The 17,181-nt window shown below is 49.2% G+C and overlaps 1 protein-coding gene across 2 annotated transcripts; it reads right to left on the minus strand.

The window, feature by feature from the left end:
• Positions 1–693: 693 nt before the first annotated feature.
• On the minus strand, positions 694–17,023 carry PANK2 (pantothenate kinase 2). Of its 2 annotated transcripts, none has more exons than XM_064419043.1 (7): positions 16,727–17,023; positions 8,082–8,434; positions 6,723–6,976; positions 5,611–5,787; positions 5,263–5,386; positions 3,615–3,740; positions 694–2,970 (listed from the first exon to the last, which is right to left on the minus strand). In XM_064419043.1, exons 1-7 carry the CDS (start codon positions 16,935–16,937, stop codon positions 2,920–2,922), a joined length of 1,296 nt encoding a protein of 431 aa, XP_064275113.1. In that variant the 5' UTR covers positions 16,938–17,023; the 3' UTR covers positions 694–2,919. The 2 variants fall into 2 exon arrangements, with proteins under 2 accessions (XP_064275113.1, XP_064275114.1); XM_064419044.1 differs by having other exon boundaries at positions 8,225–8,434; positions 16,727–17,003.
• Positions 17,024–17,181: the final 158 nt, after the last annotated feature.

Genomic DNA, 17,181 nt, shown 5'->3' on the forward strand with positions numbered 1-17,181 from the left:
CCGTGGCAGGGACACCTTCCACCATCCCCGGCTGCTCCCAGCCCTGTCCAGCCTGGCCTTGGGCACTTCCAGGGATCCAGGGGCAGCCACAGCTCCTCTGGGAAATCCATTCCAGGGTCCCCCCACCCTCACAGGGCAGAATTCCTTCCCACTATCCCACCCAACCCTGCCCTCTGGCAGTGGGAAGCCGTTCCCTCAATGCTGTTCACCTTCTCCAGAAGGATCCACAGGGACTGTGCTGCCCTTACAGCCATTTTTGGGACGATGAGCTCGCTGGGTGACTTCCACTGCTGGGACAAAGTCTGGATCTCCCACGGAGCTGCTCAAAAAGTTATTTTTGGTGTTTGCACCCCACAGCTCCTGCTCTGGATTGATGCTGGACCCTCCCCACCAATCCCATTCATAGCAACGATCAGTAATGAAGTTTTTCATCAAAGCCAAAACTGCTGCAATTTCCCCAGAATAATTAATGCTCTTTACATTATTTTTTTCCTCTTCTTTAAAATGTTTTGAAATACAGCTGATTCCCAGAGCCTGAAACATGCAGGATCAAGGATTGCCAACAATTATTTCCAAGAAGCTAAAAACCAAGTGGGGTCAACCCCAATTCCCCAGCACATTCCTGCTCATTCCCACCAACGTCCATCCCACTGTGCTGGAGCTCCAAGAATGAGACATAAAGCAAACAAAGTGTTTGAAGCATATAAAAAATAACTAATATTTTATACAAGAAGAAAAAAAAATCAAGCAGTTTACAAAAAAGGAATAGACAATAAGCCAGGAACTTTGGTGCTGGGATCAGACTGTGCTGGAGCTACTCTAAAATCCAGAGAAAAAGGAGTTACACAGGCTCAGGTGCAGAGTGAGGAAGGGGAAAAGCTGCAGGATGCTGAGCCCCGGGACTGGGGTGGATCAGGCTCTGGGATTGCTGCTGGCAATTCCCAGCCCTGCAGAGATTTCCCAGCTCTCCACAGCAGAACCGTGGCAAGGTGGCCTCTGCTCCCAAGGCTGCTGTGCTTAATGAAAGCCAGGCTTTTTCCTGTGGATCTCAAGGATTCCCACACCCTCCCTCACTGACCTGTCACACCAAGGAGCCACACGTGTCCCAGGCACACAGACATTCCAAAAAGCCAAAGTTTCTGTGCCTTTTCCATGAGTTTTGGCCGTGAGGGTGGGTGAACGGCCAGCCAGGTACACGTGTGTTAAATTGTAGGTCTAGAAACCCTTCAGTCAGCACTCTGGAAATGGAGATGTTTTTAATGGAGAGTTTGGGAACCTTTGTGTGATTTCACAAGGAGTGAAAAATAAATGAGAACTTGAACTCAGCTGATCCCAAACAGGGTGCCCAGAGAAGCTGTGGCTGCCCCTGGGTCCCTGGAAGTGCCCAAGGCCAGGCTGGACAGGGCTTGGAGCAACTCCCACATGAGCCCTGTGCTCTTTTCCCTGATTTTACTGTGATTTTAGAGTTTAGAGACAAACACAGATCTCCCCAGCAGAGCAATCACCCTCTGAACCTGTAGTTTCCTCCCTTTTCAGAGGGAGTTGCCACACAAGGAATTCACCTTGGAGTGCTCAGATCTTGGGATACAGCAACAGGCAGAGCTGGGTGGGATTCACAAGGCAGGGAAGGGCTCGGGGCAGTCCAGCACTTCCAGCCAGGCTCACAAGGGAATCAGAGAAAAATTGGAATTGGAAAAAATTCCAAAAAATTGGAAATGGGTTTCTCTGGAAATGGGTTTCTCTGGGAAGAAACCAGGACTGGAAGGGTGTGTTGGGGTCAGGGTGATGGTCATTCTGATATCCTGGGACAAACCCTGACACCATGACCTGATCTGAGGGATCTGAACAGCTTTCCCTGTGCTCCCATGCTGAGGGAAGGTGCAGATACCTCATTGCTTTTAGAGAGCATTTATTGAGTGTGCAGGATCCATTCCAACCCCCCATCCCCGGGGTGCAACTTCCACAGGGGCTCACACTGCAGAATCCTGCTCACAGGCTGTGTGGCAGCATGCACAGGGAAAAGAGGGAGTACAGCATGCATGGAAAGGGGAGAATTGCCCCAAAACGACAGGAGAGCAGCCATGAAAAATGTCACATGGAGTATTACAGAGATCCAAGTGTGACTGAAGGAAGTGTCTCTTTGGTGGAGTTTGGTAACAGAGAGAAAACCCCAGACAAACAAACAAACAAACAATGAATATCCCTATTCCAGCCTCAAATTTAGATCTCAGGGCTGGAGGCTGACTGACACCCCTGACACCATCCCAGAGGGTGCTGAGGAGGGCTGGAGGCTGCAGTGGGACTCACCCTGAGGCACAGACCCGAGCTCTGCTGTCCCATCCCTGGCACAGAGACAAGGACATGGGATAAATGAAGCCTGGCTGGCAGCACAGCTGTGTCCCAGTGTGGATCCAGTGGGCCATATGGAGTTAGTTACACACACCAGGGCTGTGCTGATGCTCTTCCCCCTTCACAGACCATTTTCCAGCACGTGGAGAATCTCTGATTGTGAACACAGAACGGACCTGGGCACTTGGCACTCCAAGGAATCCCAATGGAAGGAGCAGAGCGTCCCTGCTCTGCTTTGTCACCGTCATTAAACATGGAGTAAAATTACAAAAATTCCCCTAAAAAGGGCAATTCCATGTGACTGAAATGCCCCCCAGACCTTCCCATACACCCCCACGTCCAGCCAGTGTATTCCAATCACATCCTTTGGAACAAACCTGTGCTGTAATCCCGGATGGATTTAAACTCCTCCAGACACCCATCCCCACGCTGTCCCCTCAGGCCACCACAGTGCAACAGTCTCAGTGGGGGCTGTGACACAAAACATGGGCTCAGTGACCCCCAAAGCACGGGCTCAGTGGCCCAGGGAGTGCCCTGAATCCACAGGTCCAACACAGATCCTGCAGGGAGTCAGGCTGAGTCCAGGAGTCCCAGGAGAGCACCGACAGCACCGAAGTAACCCTGAGGAGCAGATGGGGATATCCAGTGAAAATCCAAGAAATGTGTTTCCTGACACAGGAACAGCAATGCCCACAGAATCAGGGAATGGCTGGGGTTGGAAAGGACCTTCAAGATATCCAGTGCCACCCCCTGTCATGGACAAGGACACCTTCCACTATGCCAGGTGGCTCCAAGCCCTGTCCAACCTGGCCTTGGACACTGCCAGGGATCCAGGGGCAGCCACAGCTGCTCTGAGAAATCCATTCCAGGGCCTCATCACCCTCACAGGGAACAATTCCTTCCCAATATCCCATCCATCCCTGCCCTCTGGCAGTGGGAACCCATTCCCCTTGTCCTGTCACTCCATCCCTTGTCCAAGTCCCTCTCCAGCTCCTTTAGGCACTGGAAAGTCTCCCTGGAGCCTTCCCTTCTCCAGGCTATTACACACAGTTTAATTTTAACAACATATAAAGGAGAGGAGAAAGATACAACTAGGTTAGTACATGATAAAATAGAAAATAAAATAAAATAAAGCTGTGGCTATAGCAGCAAAGCCCTGAGCTCCTCCTGCACTGTGTGCACCCAACAGCTCCACATGGCTCTTTCCAGAGCGCTCCAAGGATTTGTACTTTTGTCATGAGACAAATTTTAAAAGGGAATTTTACCTCATGTTCCAAGAAAAGTGCTTTTAACTGTCCCTTTGACCAGTAGTCCAGGGCATAGGCCAGGAGCCTCATGGAGATGGTGTTGATCCGAAGGAAGTTGCCCACGAACACCACACGGTTGATGTTCTGCAAGTGTTAAGGGAAAACAGAAGGAATATTAAGGCTAAATTCTATTTTCTGCTTGCAATGATAAAAACCCTATGTGGGGAAGGGTCTGGAGCACCAGGAGCTGGGAAGGGGCTCAGCCTGGAGCAAAGGAGGCTCAGGGGGGACCTTGTGGCTCTGCACAGCTCCTGCCAGGAGGGGACAGCCGGGGGGTCGGGCTGTGCTCCAGGGAACAGGGACAGGAGGAGAGGGAACGGCCTCAGGCTGGGCCAGGGGAGCTTTAGATTGGATATTTGGGAAAGTTTCCACCCCAAAAGAGTGGTCAAGCATTGGCACAGCTGCCCGGGGCAGTGGTGGAGTCCCCATTCCTGGAGGGATTTAAAAGCCGTGTGGATGTGGCACTTTGGGACATGGTCAGTGGTGGCCTTGGCCTTGGACTGGATGATCTTAGAGGACTTCACCAACCTAAATGGCTCTGAAATTCTATGAATTAAGTTCCTGCTGAAAGTGTCTGGCAGAACGTGCAGAACACCCCACACAATTCCATCAGAAAGAAGGACCAGGCCATTTTAAGCCACCCTTCTCCTCAGACTCTCCCAGAAATTCCCAGGCCAAACTACAGCCTTTCTAACTCAGGAATTTGGATAGAACAGCTGATTTTCCTACCAAATCCTTATACTGCCTGGGAACACTGCTCATCAAGTGCCACCTGCCTCCCCTCCTCCCAGGTCTGGCCTTTGATTCATCATGAAATAGCTGAGGGATTTTACTGTTAAACTGGGGGGGAAAAACTGCTTAAGAGCCCATAACCAACACAATTTTTAAAGAAAAAAAGTCCAACCAAGTAGTGATTATTTTGGATTTAAACCAGACCTCCAGCTTTACTTTTCCATCCCAAAATAGTTCTGATCCAAGCTCTGAAGCTTTGTTGTTCTCCAACACGAAAACAATTCAGTTCCTCCTCTTTCTGAGGAACCAGATGAAGTCTCACCTGCTCCTGCACTTATAAACTTCTATGGATTTTCCTTCCCTCCCACACTGATTAACACTTCCCCTGAACTATTCAGAATGCTCTTTTCATTCTGCTGAGCTCCAGAACAAGGAATTAGCAGATACATTTATGAGCAAGGCTGTTCAGGACATGTCTTGCCTCATTTTGGCTGCAGAGCAGAGAAGCCAGAAGGATGCTGGATTCCATCAGCCCATCCTATGGAAGCAGGCTCAGGATGGAGTGCAGAGCAGGTCCCTGCTCTTTCATAGCCCTGTACAATGCTGCTTGACATGAATGCAACAAGGCAGCACTGTAAAGAAGCTGAAAGCACAGAGATGCAGCAATGCCCGTGGTGGGGCTTGGCCAAAAAATCCAGAGTAACTCATAAAAACAGCACAGGAGAAGATATCCAGCCCCTACACCCTCTGTACCTAATTTCCTCCTCTCCCACTGCTTCCCAGAGCTGTTCCCAAAGAGAGGCACCTTCCTCAAGCAGGCAGCAGCACACAGGTGATGTTTCAGGCAGGGAGCAAGAGAAGATTCCCAAAATACCTCATTAAGGGCACACATCCGTGCTATGGAGCCAATGTTGTTGGTGATGGTGATTAAAGTGGCCTTGGCCAGGTCCTCCTTGCTGACAGATTCCCTCTTCTCCTTGCTCATCATGTTTCCAAAGCTGTAAAGACAGTTTTGGGGTTAAAGGTCCCATCAGAATTCCAGGAGAAAATGGGAACTGCTAATTTAACCCAAGGACTGATTTCCATCTTCAAAAAGCATTGCTACCCACAACTTCGATCTCTTAGGAATGGTTGCTCTCCTAAGGCACCTAAATCCAGTTTTTCATCCTTGCAGGATCTCCAGGGGAAACAAAACCACCACGAGACCCAGGCAGGGCGTTACCTGGATGCCACAGCCCAGCCTGGCAGCCCGAAGCGCTCGTAGTCTCCTCCGTAGATGTCCCTCACCAGTTTGTCCACCTTGGTGCTGTCCCCGTGGGATGCCATCTCCAGGGCCTCCTCAAACGTGGAGCAGCCCGTCAGAAGGCAGCAGAGGCCAAAGAAGGTTCCCCCTCCAAGGCTGCAAGTAAAGCAAAGTGAAAATGAAAGCTCAGATTGTTCAGCTCTGCATCCCAGTTCGCTCAGGTCACCCCATTCCTGACCTCTTTTTTTAGGGAAAACCATGGAAAGGGAGCATTTTCCTCAAAGTCTGTTCCTCTCACGTGACCTAGAGGCTGTAAGGAATCCCTCACAGCCTTCTGCACTGTGAGAAATGAGAAATTTTGTAAAATTTTTTATGTTACACTGTCCACTTTCTTCCCAGCATCCAAAGACATTAATCTTAAAATCAATGTTAGTTCTGAGGGATAACTGGAGTGTGAGGGCAGAGATATCCAAATATTGGGGCAAAAACTCTGTCTTGTTCACTTTACAGCACATAGATGCCACTAATAATGTCTAGTAAGAGTAAGAACTCTACTGAGTGAATTTAAAATTATTATCATTATCATTACTACTACTGCCTTTCAGGGAATCCAGGAAAGCTTAAAGCCACAGAACTCTGTGGCTCTGCCAGGACACAAAAGCCACATCTTCAAGATGTGGCTTTTGTCATTCCCACTGGGGAATGACTGCTATGCCATTATCCCTTCCACCAAAATCTAGCAACTTCTGGAAGTCAAGATGGGAATCTCAACTTCTTGGATCAAAGCTAAGAGTTAACAACCCCAAACTATGTGATCTCATAAAAGAAATAAATAAAGCCCTTAAATTCCTGCAGCAGAGCAACTGTAAAACCAGTTTTGATGGAGACTGGCTGCAGTAAAGAAAAACCATGAAATCCACATCCTCTTTTCCAGGAGGGATCTTTGCTGGCAGGGAGTCACTGCAGTAGGAGCAGAAGCTTGGTAATTCCCCTCACCAGCTTTATTGCAGCTCATCCCTGAAAATGCCATTTGCAAAGCAGGAATGTGCTCCAGCCCCTAAAATCCAAGTCCCTTTACCCCCAGCACTCACCTGGTGCCTGTTACCCGTTTGTAGTTGTCTTTGGAATAGACAGCCAAAATGCTGACCCCTGAGCCAATGTTCACCAGGAGGAGAGGGTAGGGATTCTCCAGGTTGAAGGGGAGCTTCTGGCACCTCTCAGCATCCGTGGGGTTCTCAAAATAGTAACACTCTGAGTGTCCATTGAAGCCCACAGAGTCGATGTACAGCACTCCTTTCACAAGGCAGTCCAGCTCGTCCAGCTTACAAAGCTCAAGGTCACCCATCTGGTGGGAAGGAAAAAAGAGGAATATTGAAGATTAGCCAGGGATTTGAAGTATTTATGCTCAGGGTTGGAAAAATGCATTCACTGCCAGCTCAGTCCAGCTATGGCCATGCTCCCTGCAGAGGATGAGGGAGAATGGATCACAGGAGAGCACAGGGACTCCTAAGAACAGCCCTTAGGTGAGGAACAGGGGAAAACAATCTGGATTCACAGATGGACACTGGGAGAATTCCCACAGCCCTGATGCTGAGGCACTGCTGTGAAAAGCCAGGAAAATTTGCATTGTTTGATCAAAATACCCCACAAAACCCATGCAAAGGAGCATCAAAAAAAAGTGAGGAAGTTATAAAATCGTTTTCCCCTCGTGTCACTGCCTTGACTAAAATTGGGCATTAGGAAAACAGAAATAGTTGTGTTACCCATGATAGTGGTAGAATCCCCAACCCTGGAGGAATTTAAAAGCTATGTGCATGTGGCACTTGGGAACATGGGTCAGTGGTGGCCTTGGCAGCGCTGGATTTGATGATCTTAGAAGGCTTTTCACCCTTAATGATTCTCTAAAAGCCTCCTTATTTGCATTTTTCCAAGCCCTGACTAAACAAATATTTATTACACAATTTTTCACCATGAACAGGAATCCCACTAAGAATGAAGCCACATGATGATGTCCAACCCCAACTGTGAACTTCCTGACAGTTACATTTACCACCAAATATGCCTGAACCTCAACCAGCTCACTCACACAGGTGTTAAGAAATGAAACCAGGCGAGCAAAGGAAGAAAACAAAGCAGGAGAAAGACAGCAATGAGTAAAAAAAAAAACAATGAAAAGACTGAGATTAGCATGAGAAGAGATTAAAAATAGAGAGGAAGATGTGCAAGAAAGATCATTAGTGAACAATTTTAGAGCTACATTCAGGGCAGGAAGTGTTTTAATTTGGAGATGCCAAGTTGACTCCACATGCCAAGTTTAACAGGAGTTAGAGACAGCATCAAAACACAGATTTAGAGAAATTTTAGAGCGCGCAGAGAAAAGTTTCCAGCTTTAAGCTTTCAAAGCAACGTCACTACCAGATCCTAATGGTATAGAAGCCAAAAATGCCTACTGTGAGAAAGTCCTGCTCAAATTTGTACGCTCCACCTCCCGTGGCACATAAGGTGGTGTGGAGGCTCGAGAAGTGCTTTTCGCTTCCCATTTGGATAAAAGCAGGCATGTCATGGGTAGGAAAGCGTATAAAGTGCAGATTGCCTTTACGTCCACACAGGGTAAGGTCCCTGAGCTCAAGGTGCACATCCCGAATGCCTGTGGAGCCATAGGCTACGTTTGATGTCAGGTATTTGCGGATGCTTTTCAGGTTTTCCACTTCTTCCTCTTCCTCTTCGGCCGTGATGTCCTTGGGTTCAAAATAAACCAGTTTGACCAAGGTTCCTCCGATGTCCAAGCCAAACCAGGGGAAGACTGGAGAGAGAAGAGAAAGACTAAATGAGACGGGGTATGGCACAGCCACAGCACGAGCACCTTTGGACTTGATGGTCTTTAAGATCCCTTCCCATAAAACCATCCTGTGATTCGAGGAAAACAGTTTTCACTGAATTAATTAATGCAGTTCTCCGAGGACCCATGTGGTCTCTCCATTCTCAGGAATGCTGTCTTTGACACAGCTCATGTTCGAATATTTGCTGTACAACACTCAACCCCTGACATCCCTCCCCACAGGTCTGACAGCTTCCCTAGCCCTGCCAGATCCTGCTGCAGGTTTAATCCCCAGCTATTCCTTTACCCAAGTTCTGAACCAGAGCCAGAGGCACGGATAACACCAGTGCTTTTACATCAAAGGGATGTACAAACGTTCCCTAATTACAACACAGAGCTGAGGTAGACGAGTAATCGAAGATGCCGCAGGGAGACAAAAACAAATGTCTAATTGGATTATTTTATTAGTCAAATTCCCCCATGGTACAAAATATGCATCGGTGTCAGGCCCAGCAACATTTACAGCTGTGTTAGATAATGAGCTTCTTGGAAAAGATCAAGAGAAACCCCTGATCTGATGGAATCTGCGATTAAAGCTGGGAACTGGAACAGATTAATACCACTATTAATGAGCTAAAGCAGAGGCTGGAGCTAACGAGATGCACAGGATCCAGAGCAAAGGGAAAAATGTAGCCACATGGAAGGGCTTATGGGAGCAGGAGTCAATCCTTGTGGCAGCTTCCAGAAGGAAAAAAAGAACTTCCAGAAAATAAACCTCAATAATGGAATCAGAAATGTTGGAGAAGACCTCCACAACTCCACAATCCCAACCATTAACCCAGCACTGCCAAGGCCACCACTGATCCACGTCCCCAAGTGCCACATTCACATGGCTGTTAAATCCCTCCAGGAATGGGGACTCCAACACCGCCCCGGGCAGCTGTGCCAATGCTTGACCACTCTTTTGGGGTGGAAACTTTCCAAATATCCAATCTAGACCTCCCCTGGCCCAGCCTGAGGCTGTTCCCTCTCCTCCTGTCCCTGTTCCCTGGCTGTCCCCTCCTGTCAGGAGCTGTGCAGAGCCACAAGGTCCCCCCTGAGCCTCCTTTTCTCCAGGCTGAGCCCCTTCCCAGCCCACTCTGCTTTTCCTGGGACTCCAGATCCTTCCCCAGCTCTGGACATGTTCCAGCATAGATGTTACCAAAGTTCCTTTGGAGAACAGGATCTTGGGTTTTAGTAAAATTCCTTACCTGCAAACAGATAAGGATGGAACATGGAGAAGCCCTCATTCCTCTCCCTTTGGAGCAAGAATGCCTCATGCCAGGCTCTTCAGGGAACAATCTCTGCACAGGCAGCAGCCTGACAAGTTGGAGGACATATTCTCTCCTAGGCTGATTTATCTGGTGGCTGTACAGCCCCTTCCAAAGCTTTCTGGCTCCTGGCAGCAGCAGCTCCCCACAGTATTTTTAATCCACCAAGTTATTTTTATGTATTTCCACAGAGGCCACCCCCAACCATCACCAAAGGAAATCTTGAAAGAAGATGCAAGCTCTATTTTCGGAGACGCATCCAAACCCCAATCACTCTCCATTTCAGAGGCATTTACTTCAAACAAGCACAGACACAAAAATAACTTTTCATGAATGAAAGGGAAAGGATGTGAATGGCAGCTCAACAGAGGGAGGGAGCAGGAGCAATCCAAGGACTTTTACACAGGCAGATAGTGGTAAGCCAGGAGACATTTAAATATTAGGAAGAAATTCTTCCCTGTCAGGATGGGCAGGCCCTGGCACAGGGTGCCCAGAGAAGCTGTGGCTGCCCCTGGATCTCTGGAAGTGCCCAAGGCCAGGCTGGACAGGGCTTGGAGCCACCTGGGATGTATCAGGATCCCTGTATCCAAGGCAGGGGGACTGGAAGCAGAAGGACTTTTAAGGTCCCATCCCACCCAAAGCATTCCATGATTCTATGATTTCTGGAATGTACTTGTTCCTGTCAGAACATGCCATTTGATTTTTACATTCTGAAATCCACTGGGGTTTTTTTAAAGCATCCCCACCATTGTATTTAGACAATCTTCCCTCACATTCCCTCTGCCAGGCTACACAGGGGTAATAATGAGGAGAGAGCAGAGGCTGGGGACTCAGAGATGGCCTCAGATGGGCAGCAGGAAAGACAAACATCCAAAACCTCAGTGCTCTGAAGCCACGTGCCTGAAAATGCCACAAGGGCTGCTCCAGCACAGGCTCACAGGCTCCCACTTCCCAGCACTCAGCTGGCAGCACATGCACAGCTTCAGGAAAAGAACATATTTGTTTTAAAGTTGCTAGTGAAGCTCACAAACTCCTACACTCAGCAACACAAACCTTCCAGATTTCAGGGCAAACACCAACTGGGTCCAGCAGTTTAGGCAGCTTTCCTGGTCATAAAAAAACAGAGCAGCTCCTTGGAAATTTCATCCCAAACCCAGTACCATCAAGATCTTTGGGTTTCTATCATACATAAATTTAGTTTTTATTTGGGCAGAACATTAGGCATGGAGTTAAACCACACCAGTTATCCACTACCTGTCTCACCAGGAGCAGGAAAACAGGAATGATGCCAGCAGAGCTGGGAGTAACTGCAGCCAGGCTGGGCTCAGGGGTCACTCTCACCACTCAGCACTGGCCCTAAAAAGCAAATCCAAGCCCCTGAGGTGGGACACAACTTCCGAGCAGGGCTGGCTCACACCTCCCTGCAGCACCAGCTGGAAAAGCTCCACGCTGAGCAGCTGGTGTTCTCCATCTGCCAGCAGCTCAGCTGTACCTTCCCCGAGTCACCAGGGAGAAATTCAAAAAGACAGACTATTAAGGTAATTATCTTACCCCAAACGACTGTTAATTATGGAGCCCTCATTATATACATCCCAGCCACAGGTTAAGAATCCAAGGAAGAAGCATGTGAGCTCAAAATTAAGGACTTATTTCCCAGGCTGTGAAGGATTCCCTATGCAGTAACACCTGTTGGAGAACTCAATCCTTTTCAGGGACAAAACTTCCCTATAAACCCTTTTTGTAGGAAAGGGGAATGGCACACAAATGAGAGGAGGAAACTATTCCAAGGACATGAGGAACTGGGCATTTTTTCCTGAGATTTACAGGAACATGCAGGGCAGCAACAGCTCTTCCATGTCTGAGAACTAGAAAAATCCAAGGGAGGGAGGAGGAAGCTCTCCTGGATCAACGCCATCACCATCTGCCACCAAGATTTCTCCTAAAACACTGATTTTTTTTTTTCCCCAGCAGATGAAAGCCATCCAGAGATTTCTCCCTTTTAAGCCTCTGAAGCAATTTTTCCAAGAGAGCTGCTGCAGATCTCCAGGAGCAGCAGGAGAGCTGCTGGCACCCAGGAGCCCTCTGGGCATCCCCGAGGCTGAACTTGCTCAGTCAGAAGGTTCTGCTGGAATAACCAGACACCAGCAGGAGATGCAAACACTGCCGCTCATCACCTCCCCCCTGCTGCCACTTGGAGCTCTGGGTGAGGGAAGAGCTTTGCAAGTCTCCTTTAACAACAGCAAGGATGGCAAATCCCGAGGCTGCCCATCACAGCGTGGACCTTTGGGTTCTCCTCCTGCCCAGCACCTTTGGGAAGGGTTTAGTTGCTCCTTGGGTGTTTGGGCATTTCCAAGAAAGGCAGGAAATCCTCTGCTCTCAGCTCCAAACCTCCCACAATCTGCCTCTTTATAGAAACTCTGTTGTTTTTTAGAGGATGAAGCCCATTCTCAGCTGGGCAGAGAAGCTGTGGCTGCCTCATTCCTCAAGTGTCCAAGGCCAGGCTGGAACAACTTGTGCTAATGGAAGGTGTCCCTGCCCTTGGCAGGGGGTGGAATCAGATGGTCCTGAAGGTCCCTCCCAACCCAGACCACTGGCCTGACCAAGTTTTGCTTTCCTTGAGCAATTTTAAAAGCAGCTCTCTCTATATATTTTCATATAAACAGCTCTTTGTCTCAAAAACAAACCTTCTTCTCAGGGGCAGATCTATGGATATGCAGCAACAAACAAAAGACTGGTCTGCCAACAAAGTTAAGGGCTCTGACTAAATAATCCCAGAAAAGCTCCAGGACACTTTGTGTGCCCACAGCAAGAGCTGCCACCCTCCCTTCAAACCCCTTTTGCAGTCAGACTGTAAGATCTTCAGGGCAACAAAAAGAAATTGCCTTTATCTGATATGTAAATTACTTCATAAAATTGGTCACTGTGTAAATAAAAAAGCCCTCAACAGACTTATTCTGGAAGCTGCAGAACTGTCAAGATGAAAGAGGTGATATAATTAAAGATCTCCATGGTGGATTTTCATCACAAAACAAGCAGCTCCAGTTGTATTTCAGAGTGATCCTTAACTTCTGAGCCAATTATATCAGGAGCTAAAAAGATTAGGTGATGATTTAGTTCAGTGTGTGACAGCACCTCCAGGCTTACTCTGAAATATTCAATATTATATTTTAATAGTGTTACACCATGCTGGAAATTTTACAGCTGAGAAAAAAATACAATTCATTAGCATTTAATATAAAGTGACACTAAGTCCACATCTCCTCCCATCCCTAAAAACAGGCTCTGATAGGAATTCATATTCCATACACCATTCCAAAACAGATAAGGATATTTAAACATCAAAGCTTAAATTTTGTACTACTAAAGAGGTGACAAAACAGCAATTTATTTTTACCTTTTCTTGGATACTTTGTAAATTGAAAATTTGAAGTCATATATCCATTATGTATTTGCATGATCCTGACAGAAGATACTAAAACTTCCAAAAAAGGGATCAGCTGGAGAGAAATAATATTTTCTCAGGGAACAAACAAACAAGCTACAGAAGGGAAAAGCACATTCTGCTCACCAGGGAAATTACCTAAATTCACCTTTGTTGAACACCCCAGGAATTCAGGATGAGCAGGGAGAGAGTGGAGGAAGGGGAAATGGGGGAAAGCTGATGAACTGAAACGCTGACCTCTTTCTCTCATAAAAAAGATTCATTAAAAAAACATTCCCCTGCTCATTGTGACCATCATCAGGTTTCTGCCTGGCACTTCACTGTGGCTGTGTTCGAGGGAAGACATGAGAATCCTGACTCCATGTTTCAGAAGGCTGAGTTATTATTTTATGATATTATATTAAAATGCTATACTAAAAGAATAGAGAGAAAGGAGGAAAGGAAAGGAAAGGAAAGGAAAGGAAAGGAAAGGAAAGGAAAGGAAAGGAAAGGAAAGGAAAGGAAAGGAAAGGAAAGGAAAGGAAAGGAAAGGAAAGGAAAGGAAAGGAAAGGAAAGGAAAGGAAAGGAAAGGAAAGGAAAGGAAAGGAAAGGAAAGGAAAGGAAATCTTGGGACTGCTCACAGCCTCGACACAGGTGGCTGTCATTGGTCATCAACTAAAACCAATTTCACATGCTGGGTAAACAATTCTCCAAATCATATTCCAAAGCAGCAAAACACGGAGAAGCTGAAGCTTCCCAGCTTTTCAAGAGAAAAGATCCTGGCAAAAGGATTTTTCATAAAATATGTGTGTGACACTTCACCCTGCCCACAGCTCCCTTAAGAACCATGATGGGAATATCCTCGTTATTCATCTGGGATATTCCCAGTCCAGTTTTTAAGAAAGGATTTCAATAGTGGCACTGATAATTCAGTACCAGAAGGGAATTTTCCTGTACTGATAAAGTTTTTGTGTATGACATGTCTGCCTGCACTAATAACCCTGTCAGACTCCCCTTCCCAATGTAACACTGCAAAGCTTCAGCAAATCTCCACTTTGTGTTTTCAGGGACACTCCTCAGCTCCTTCTGAGAGCAACAGTGCCCTTGACTTCTCCCTCTTCTGCCAGGGCACACAGAAAATCCCAGTCTGCAGTAAAGCCCCTCGAGTGCACCAGGAAACATTCCACAGAATCTTTCAGGCTGGAAAAGACCTCCAAGATAATTCCAACTGTTAACACAGCACTGTCACCGTCACCCCTAATCCATGTCCCCAAGCACCACTCCCACACGGCTTTCAAACAGGGAATTTAAATTCCCAGGGAATTTAAAAGCCCAAGGTGCATGAAGGCTCACAGCTGGCATACTGGGTGCAGAATTTATTGCAGATCTATCCCAAATCCAGTCCTGTTCCCTGCTCTCTGCAGTGAGACAGCCCTGACTGTTCACTACAGGCTCAGAGGGCCGAGGAGGAGGGAGGATCACAGGCAGAAATCCTTTCATTCCTGGGGAAATGGGGCCCATCTGCCAGCACAGCCAGGCAAGACAAGCCTCAAGGTCACCCAGCTCGTTTGCCACATGCCAGCAGCAGACAAGTGGGAGCTATATGAGATATTTTTGATCCCACACCCATTAAGTGCTTTCCTTTCATTTTGGCTTGAGGCTTCCTTAAGGTGGGAGGAAGCATTTTAACTGCAAAACATGAATGATTGTCACATCAGGCATTGTCCTGCTAAGAGACTCACCTGCTCCAGCACATTTCTCTTCCAGTTAACACTAGAATAATTTAGGAAAGCCAGACTACACTGTAATCCCAAATCCCACCATGCTGCCCTTCCAGACTCGATCCAAACCCTTTTTTTGAAAGCTGCCTGTTTTCCTTAAAGCACCCCATGCCAACTTTAATCCACATTTTCCAGAGAAGACACAGAAACTGCCCCAAGCAAGGCAGAGGAGAATCACCACCTAATGCAGAGCTCTGAGTCCTCCCTCATCTTCATACCAGAAATCTCCCTCACGTCCCTGCAGCCTTTTAACAAGTCTCTAATTAACAACCTCAGTCCTCTATTCCCATTTTTCACACCGAGGGCAGAAGGGAAGCTGCCTTTTTTTCACCAGCAACCAAAAAAAAAGAGCAGGAACTCTTGAAACTTGCCATAAATATGGTAACAACAATGTCTCAGCACTGCCAGTCTCAGCTGAGATGCAGCAGAATCCTGATCCCTGTTTTCAGCCCAGATTCCTTGCTCACACCTTGCTGTGCAGGTACCAAGGAATTACACAGAAGCTGTTTCATTTTCAGGGTGTGACAATTTCCTTCCAGGAGGAAGGACTCCAGCAAAAGTCAAGGAATAATCTCTTGGTTATTCCTCAAATATGGCTGAAGTCAGGGACAGCCACGGCACCTGCACAGCAGCTCCTGCTGCTCCCAAAATGAAGGCTGCCATCCATTTTGCTGTTTCCAGCAGGACATTTACAAACATGGTTCTAGGGATTTTTTTTTCCCCTTAGAAAGCTGGTTTGATCTGTATCCAGCTCCTGCCAAACCTGCTGGGTTCTTCCCTCCCAAAATTTGAACTATTCCCTCTGCTTTCACAGTTACAAGTCCAGCCCCACAACCTCAAATCCTGGTTTCTCCACCTGTCCTGCTGTGCCCCCTTCCTCACCCTCTGCCACCAGGTGCTTTCCCTTCCTTCCCACCCGAGGTCCCCAATTTTGGAACCCCAGCATCTGCCACAGCCCCATCCCATGTCCTGCCCCACCAGGCAGGTGTCACCTCACCCTAAACCTCCTAAAGCTTTGGAATTCAGCTTGTCCCACCCTTCAGCCCAACCTGCTGATCCCATGTCCCTGTCCCAGTGTGTCCCCACTGCGCTGTCCCCAAACCAGCCGTGCCATCACCCCACAGTGCTGTTCCCAAGCTGATGATGCTGGACAATTACCACCCCACCGTGTCCCTCCGTGCTGTCCCCAGACCACGCTGGACAAGTCACCCCTGCCCCGTGTCCCCATGGTGTTCCAGAATGGCAATGCTGGAACATGGCAAGTGGATGGCAAGTGCCCATGCCATCACCCCATCGTGCTGTCCCCAAACCATCCGTGCTGTCCCCAACCTAGCCATGCTGTGCCCATGCCATCACCCCACCGTGCTGTCCCCAAACCATCCGTGCTGTCCCCAACCTAGCCATGCTGTGCCCATGCCATCACCCCACCGTGCTGTCCCCAAACCATCCGTGCTGTGCCCATGCCATCACCCCACCGTGTCCCCGCCGTGCTGTCCCCAAACCAGCCGTGCCATCGCCCCCCAGAGCTGTTCCCAGGCTGATGATGCTGTACAAGTCCTCACCCCGCCGTGTCCCTCCGTGCTGTCCCGCTGTCCCCACCCCTCCCCGCTGTCGCCCCCGGCCCCACCTCCCCTGGCCACGCCCCTTCAGCCACGCCCACCTCAGCCCCGCCCACCTGGCTCATTACCATAAGCCCCGCCCCTGCCCATCCCCTGAGCCCCCCCCGCTCCTCTCTCGCTGCCGTTCCCGCTCCCCCGCACTCACGCGGGCGGTTCTTGCGGACCGAGTCCCGCCGCTGCCGGCTCACGGACCCGCCGCGCTCGCGGGGCTGCGGAGCCGCCGCGCTGTCCGCGCTCGCCGCGCCGCCGCTGCTCCTCCGCCGCAGCTGGGAGGGCCCGGCGTCCGCAGCGCCGCCCCGCCGCCGCGGCTTCTTCTCGTCCTCGGCGCCATCGCCGCAGCTGCGCGGCGGCTCCATCGGCGGCGCGGCCCGGCCCCATGGGCCGCCCGGCCCCGCTCCGGCCCCGCTCAGCCGCCACCGCCGCAGCCACCGCCCCCGGCGCGCCTGCGCCGCACGGCCCCGCGGGGCGGGACAGCCCGTGAGGCGGCCGCCAATCCGCGCCCCCCGCGGCGCAGAGCGACAGGAGGATGCGCCAATGGGAGGCCGGTGTTGCGCGGCAGCGGGGAGCCGGGCCCGCCTCCTGCTCTCGGCCATGTAGAGT

The sequence above is a fragment of the Passer domesticus genome, chromosome 4 (assembly GCF_036417665.1).
Source record: "Passer domesticus isolate bPasDom1 chromosome 4, bPasDom1.hap1, whole genome shotgun sequence".
Lineage (NCBI taxonomy): Eukaryota > Metazoa > Chordata > Aves > Passeriformes > Passeridae > Passer > Passer domesticus.

What these genes read in the sequence shown, in the direction of transcription:
- PANK2 (XM_064419043.1), bottom strand. Translation starts at nt 16,937, where the DNA reads ATGGAGCCGCCGCGCAGCTGCGGCGATGGCGCCGAGGACGAGAAGAAG. An exon ending in TTGAGCAGGACTTTCTCACA is followed by an intron (nt 6,977 to 8,081) that starts GTAGGCATTTTT and finishes CCTTCCCACCAG; the next exon opens with ATGGGTGACCTTGAGCTTTG. An exon ending in GGATGTGTGCCCTTAATGAG is followed by an intron (nt 3,741 to 5,262) that starts GTATTTTGGGAA and finishes TAACACTTGCAG; the next exon opens with AACATCAACCGTGTGGTGTT.